The sequence below is a fragment of the Dipodomys spectabilis genome, unplaced genomic scaffold (assembly GCF_019054845.1).
Source record: "Dipodomys spectabilis isolate Male_0828 unplaced genomic scaffold, ASM1905484v1 ptg000104l, whole genome shotgun sequence".
NCBI classification, from domain to species: domain Eukaryota; kingdom Metazoa; phylum Chordata; class Mammalia; order Rodentia; family Heteromyidae; genus Dipodomys; species Dipodomys spectabilis.
The window spans coordinates 1,040,210-1,047,227 of NW_024870781.1; the positions used below are offsets into that span (position 1 = coordinate 1,040,210).

The 7,018-nt window shown below is 47.5% G+C and overlaps 1 protein-coding gene across 1 annotated transcript; it reads left to right on the forward strand.

The window, feature by feature from the left end:
- The first annotated feature begins 1,664 nt into the window (after nt 1–1,664).
- LOC122114048 (PRAME family member 12-like) lies at nt 1,665–6,385 on the forward strand. Its single transcript, XM_042687161.1, has 2 exons — nt 1,665–1,848; nt 4,875–6,385. The coding sequence occupies exons 1-2, from the start codon at nt 1,665–1,667 to the stop codon at nt 6,383–6,385; spliced, it is 1,695 nt and encodes a 564-aa protein (XP_042543095.1).
- Nucleotides 6,386–7,018: the final 633 nt, after the last annotated feature.

A 7,018-nucleotide genomic window follows, 5' to 3' on the forward strand; every position in this document is an offset into this window, starting at 1 on the left:
TAGAATGAGCTTGTGACTTTAAATGAGCATCATTATTCCACAATACTGTGAAATTTGGGAAACTATGTGATCACTTAATCACAATTAAAAAAAAGAAAACTAGAAGTGGCACAATGGTTCAAGTGATAGAACATGAGCCTTGAGCTGAATTGTTCAGGGACAGCTCCCAGGCCTAGAGCTCAAGCCCCACCACTGACAAAAGAGAGAGAGAGAGGAGAGAGAGAGATCTTTCATGCGATTGTTTCTATCATATTCATAAGATTATGTCTTTGTTGCCTTGTAAGTCCCTCCCCCATGGTATAACCTCTGCTTTCACTATATATGATGTTGGTATATGTTGAGGGGAAGGGAAAAAACAAATTGTTAAAACAGGGCTACAGGAGGACCCATTGCAACAATGAGATGTACAAGTCGTTATGTTGAAAAACGAACTTTACAACTTTGGTGGGGGGGACCAGGGGCAGGGGAGGATACCAAGGTAAGGGAAGGGGAAAGAAAGCAGGAGGCTACAATGCTTGATAAGATATGTGCTCATTATCTTACCCACGTAATTGTAACCCCTCTGTACAGTATTTTCACATTAAAAATATGTTAAAAAAAAAGAAAAGCTATAGTGGTTGAGATTTGATCCAATGTGCCTTTGACATGCAGATCACAGTTCCTTTTCACGTCTACAAGAAATATTCACTTTGTGCCCAACCAGATGCATGTGGGCACACACACACACAGTCACACTCACACACACACACACAATCCAAAACAAAAAGAGAGAATGTAATACTCACTCCCTGTTACAGTGTCTCATATCTGGAATTTTATTCAGGAGGCTGAGATCTGAGGATCTCAGAAACCAGCCAAGCAGGTATTTATGTATGTGAGAGTATTATCTCCAAGAAATACCTCAGAACATATTCTAGGACTCATGTAATCCTAGTGCCTCAAGAAGTCTGACATCTGAGACTCTCAGTTGAAAGCAACATGTAGCTCTTTTGCCAGCCGTGTGGAGTGCCAATCTTGCCTAGTCCCAGCAGGTCTACTAAATAAACCTAACCCTTACCTGAATACCACGTGCATGGTGCTGTTCTTACTCGGCTACCTCTTTTTAAAAACCTAACATAAATGGTGCTGTGACTCAGATAAAGGGCTTAAAGTCAGGATAGCTGGGATTCGTCTCTGGTTTTTTTTTTCCTCTTTTTTTCTTTTTGTTTGTTTTTCCCTTTTTGCTCTAAGGAATACCCACAGTTCTGACAGCCTTTTGTGAACCCGTCTGTCTTCTGCGGACATAGTGCATCAATTCCATTCCTGGCCTCTGCATCTTCCTCCACACTTCCACTCTCTAAGGGTTCTCTGTCGTTCAGTCTCTTTCCAGATATGGTACCATGCTGGAGAACCTACTAGGCCTTTAAATGAAAGGCCGGTCACCTCTGGAGCAGAGGACACTTAACTCTGGTTGCTCGGCCACTTCTCTCTAGGGGGCTCGGTGGTAAGTCAGGACACCGCTTCCATTCAGTAAGCCCTCCTTCACTCACTAAATTTTCCTCCTACGTTTTTACGCTGCTTCCATTTGGTAAGCCCTCCTTCACTCACTGAATTTTCCCTCCCACATATTCTCTTTTGCGTTTCTAATGGGTTGTTGTAAGTCACGCCCAAAGGAGGAAACTCCAATGGAATGCCTCCTGCGTTCCCTGGATGTCTTGTCCATTGACTGCATCAACAAGGAATGCCTGATTTATTATTGCACTCAAGTTTGGCCACAGTACCAACTGGATAATCGTTCTCGATGGTCCAAAGATGGAACTTTTGACTACGTCATTCTCAGAGATTTGGATGATTTTTGCCGTTGTAATGGTAAATAGTCTGAGGTCATTCATATTCAGCCATTCTTTGCTCTCCAGGACAACCCTGCCCTATGCCAATCATGCCCGGCCTTTCCACTCCTCCTGGCACGTGGAGAACCCAACTCTGATAGCACACGGCCCCCTCCGGAGCCTGATGTGGCTGACCCTCTTTTTGACTCTGCCCCTCTTTCTGCTGAGCATCTGGTGCCTTCCCCATCTTCACTCTCCTCCCCTTCACCCTCTCTCCCTTCCCCCCCTGCAGCTCATACCCGGTCTCACACTGGTGGCACACAACCTCCACCAGACCCCATATGCCCTTTGCGAGAGGTGGCAGGGGCTGGAGGTGTAATTAGGGTGCATGCGCCATTCTCAATGTTTGATATTGCTCAGATTGAGAAGTGGCTGGGATCTTATGCCCAAGATTCTAGTAATTATGTCAAGCAGTTTAAGAACCTGGCTCAGACCTATGACCTTACTTGGCAGGACATATATCTAATACTATCTTCCACCCTTACTGCTGAGGAAAAGGAAAGGGTGTGGACTGCAGCCCAGGCACATGCCAATGATGCCCACCACTTAGATATTAACTTTCCAGTGGGAGCAACAGCTGTGCCTAGGGAAGAGCCCAATTGGAATTATCAACATGATGCTCCTGGGCGGGAAAGCAGAAATAGGATGATAACTTGCTTAGTGGCTGGCCTTCAAAAGGCAGCCTATCTCCCTGTTAATTATGACAAATTAAACCACATTATTCAAAGGCCCAATGATTGTGGCAAAGATTGCAGTTCAAAGCCAGCCCAGGCCAAAAAATCTCTAAGACTCCATGTCCCAACTAACCTGCAAAGAGCCAGGCTGGAAGCATGGCTCAAGACTCTTATCTCTAATGAGCCAAACTCTGCAAGTGGTATTATAACTCAAAGTGGTTCAGTGCTGGCCTTGAGCAGAAGTGCTCAGGGACAGTGCCCAGGCCTTGAGTTCAAGCCTCCTTGAATACCAACAGGGACAAGCCATCCCAGCAATGAGCACCTAGACTCAGCCAGACTGGGGAAGAAGGGAAGATGGAGAGGAGTAAGAAGAGATGATGTCACATCAGTTACTTTGTGCCTGCCCTTTCAAAATTAACCAGAATCGGGAGGTCAGTGGAAGTAAGAAGCCTGCCCATCCAATGTCTCTACCTGTCTACCTATTAACTGAACAGGAATTTATATTCTTGCCTTTGTCACCTGACTTCTCTACGTACTCGCCAGATGTCAGAAGTAGCTAGGGACATTTCTACCAACATTTTCAACACCCAAGTGACAGCTGCTGCCTACTGCCTTCTCCCAGAGGGGACCACATCTCAGCCTTTTACCCCTACTGTCGATGCTCCTTGCCAGCAGGAAGTAGCCAGAGAGAATCTTTGCCCTTTTTGATAATTATCAAAAGGCTGGAATGTAAGGTCCATCCCTGGACAGCGAACAGACAGCGAACAGACCTCGCCTAGTACCTGTGTTACCTAGGCAACTGGGAAACCTGGAAGAGGTCACATCCGTATCCGCTGAGGTCACATCTTAATCTAATGTGGCCACACCTTTCTCCCACCTGATCCCACTTCCCTTTACCTGGACACACCTTCCCCTCCACCACCACCCCCACCCCTGACCCTACCCTATATAAAGCCTAACCCTGGGCCAGACACCCTCTTTTGCAGCCCCATGGAGTGCCAATATTGCCTGGTCCCACCAGGTCTACTGAATAAACCTACCCCTTACTGAAAAAAAAAAAAAGAAAAAAAGTGAAGTGTACCAAAAATAGGAAAGAGTTTCTAGGATTCCATAATTAGTGTTGTGGCTCAAGTGATAGAGCACTAGCCTTGACAAGAAGCAGGTGAGGTACAGCCCCGGGCCCTGAGTTCAAGTCACTTTTCAGTACAAAATTAGAAAGGAAGGAAGAATGAAAAAAAGGAAGGAAGGTAGGCAGGAAGGAAAGAAGGGAGGGTCAGAGAGAGGGAGGAAGGAAAGACAGAAGGAGAGAAATAAGGAAGCAAGGGGTTGTAACCTGCTCATGGCCCTTAACCTGCTGTGACCGGGATCAAGGCAGTAAAGGAGTCCAACTCATGAAACTGAGGTTTGGGATACAAGGGGACCTGGAGCCTTCTGCAAACGTCAGATTCCAAGGTTCTATGAACCAAGGGTTTTACTGGTTTTTGTACAGCGAAGTGTGTGTACAAAGTAAGGTAAACACTTCAACATGTGATTAGTAGATGACTTCCTTAATTTGGGAAGTAGAGCTAAGTGGTAAATACCTTAAAAGTTCCATAAACCTGAGTCTCTCCCCATGCTCCCACACAGTTGAAAGGGGACTTGGCCCACATCCAGGACAGAAATCTGATTTCCCCTTAAGCCAGGACTGGTTGATGTTTCCAGGAAATTCTCAGTGTTCGGAATATGTTCGGAGGAGGCCTTCCAATCTCCTCATCAATTTGCGGTCTCACAGATTGAAATGTTGAACTCACAAGAAGGAATGAAGGGAATAAGGAAGGAAGGAAGGAAGGAAGAAGAAAGGAAGGAAGGAAAGTAGAGAGGGACAAAGAAAACAAGAAAAGAAGGGAGGAAGGGAGGGAGGGAAAGAAATACAGAAAAGGAATTTCCTGAAGTCTTTGTGGAGGTTAGAAAGTTGAGCTGGATGCTCATGTTGGGTCCCTTGCTGGTTCAGCCAATGGAACACCTGTGGGAATATCTGCAGGGATTTCTGTAGATGCATGGGAAGTCTTTCTGGTGCATTGTGTTTTAAATTTCAAAGAGAAGCTGGGCTGTGTGGGTCACACCTTTAACCCTATCACTTTTTGGTGAACTCCACTGATTGGATTCTTCTCAAGGGCAATACCCAAGCCAGGTGTGATCTGAGAGGCTCAGAAATCCCATCAGAAGCTGCACTCTGATTGGAACCTCTGCAATAGAGAGGGTGGGGTTGGGGTATAAAGATGCCCAGGGATCAGAGAAGAGCACCAGAGTCCCAGAGCCTGCAGTCAGTGCCTGGCCCTGCTGCGATTCCTAGAGCTGCCTCACACTTGGTCCAGGAATCCTCCCTCACTCCAGCATCTGGCCATGCAGAGTCTGCTGAGCTACCAGGCCCTGGCCACATCTGCCCTGCAGGATCTGCCAGTGCTGCTGTTCCCTTCGCTCTTCCAGGAGGCCTATGCCAGGGGCCACACAGACGTGCTCAAGGCCATGGTGCAGGCCTGGCCCTTCTCCTGCCTCCCCCTGGGGGACCTGGCCAAGTCACCAGACCTGCAAACCTTCAAGGCTGTTCTGGATGGGCTGGACCTGATACTTGCCAACAAGGAGCGCCCTCATGGGGTGAAACTGCAAGTGCTAGATCTGCGGAATGAGCACAGAGACATCTGGACACAGAGGTACCCCTCCATGGCCCGAATGTTTCCTCCAGGGGTTCTGATTGACAGACCCACAGGAAGTCGCCGTTCAGGGATGACTGAAGAGCAACCGTTGATGATTGTCATTGACCTGACCATCAAATATGGAGCCCAGGATGATCTCCAAGCCTACCTGCTCCAGTGGGCCAGGGAGAAGAAGGAAAGAGTCCAACTGTGCTCAAGGAAGCTACAGATTCTCCAGAGCTCCTTGTCCAAAGTCTACGAGACTCTGCTGGTGGTGAGTTTGGACTCCATCCAGGAACTTGTCCTGAATGAAGTAAGCTGCTCTGTTAACATGATTTTCAAGTTGGCTCCTTACCTCAGGCAGATGAAGAACCTTCACATCCTCAAGTTTAGGTCCTACCACCAATATACTTCATTTGAAAAATGGATTTATCTCCACTTCTTCTGGGCACAGCTGAGGCACCTACAGCACCTGCAGGAGCTTCATGTGCATGACGTCTTCTTCTCTGATGGAAACCTGCCCACTATCCTGAGGAGACTGACACCTTTGAAGACCTTGTCTCTGAATGAAGTTAGAATGCAGGGTGCCGACCTTTGTTTTCTGGCTCAGTGTTCCTGCACCAGGCAACTCAAGCACCTGCGTCTGAGGAATTTGGTCCTGAATACCTTCAGGCCTGATCGCCTGAGAGCCCTGCTGCAGCCAGTGACCAACACCCTGGAGTCCCTGGCCCTGGAGTTCTGTGACTTCACTGATGACAGGCTCTCTGCCATCCTGCCTGCTCTGATCCAGTGCTTCCACCTCAGCTTCTTCAGTTTCTATGGAAACAAAATCTCCATGGCCGCCCTGCAGAACCTCTTGAGGCACATGTCCAGGCTGTGCCACTTGAGACTAGGGATCTATCCTGCCCCTCTAGAGAGCTACCATCTTTCTCGGGATCTGAAGCAAGTGCTCTACAGCCCTAGGAGATTTGCCCAGGTTCAGGCTGATCTGGCACAGGCACTGACACACATGGAGACAACCCACAAGATCCAGATCTGTGTCAATAAGGATAGTAACTGGTGCAAGAAATATTTTTCCGACTCAGCCTGTGAATTCTATATCCTGTGCCCTGATGGCTCCTGGGTGAAAACAAGGAAGGGTTGCACAGGACTTTCTGCTCTTGCCGTGTAATCAGGCAACTCTCTCCTAGAATCTCTTCTCAGCATCAGAAACAAAAGCCAGGAGAGAAGTACATTCTCCAGGAGACATAAACTCCAAAGTTCGCTGTGAGTGGATGACACAGGGAGTCTGGTCCTGACCTCTCCAGTTCAGTGGTAGCTCTGAGCCCCAGCAGTCTCTGAGCACTTTGGGGATACATGTGCCCTGTGCATACACCATCAGGATTCTGGAGTCAAGTTTGCCTGGAAACATCTGCAACACCATTTGTGTTTCTAATGGTTGTAAGCAAACCTCTAAGTTGTGGGGCAATCTCTATCTAGAATGTACTGTATTACTCAATCAATAATAAAAAGAATGGAAACCCATGGTACTGTGAGATCATTTTGTGGCACCAGCAACTGAGTATTGTGTATGGGTAGAAGGCTAGCTACTCAGCAAGTCTGAGATCTGAGGATCCCAGTTCAATGTCAACCTGGGCATGAAAGTCCTTGAGACAATCATCTTCAGTGAACATGCCAAAGAGCTACAAGTGGAGCTCTGGTCAATAATAAAGTCTGTCATTGGGCAGAAAAGCTCAAGGCCAGCACCTGGGTGCTAGACCTGATACAAAGGCACAGACCATCAAACTCATGCCAAAGGTCAAGC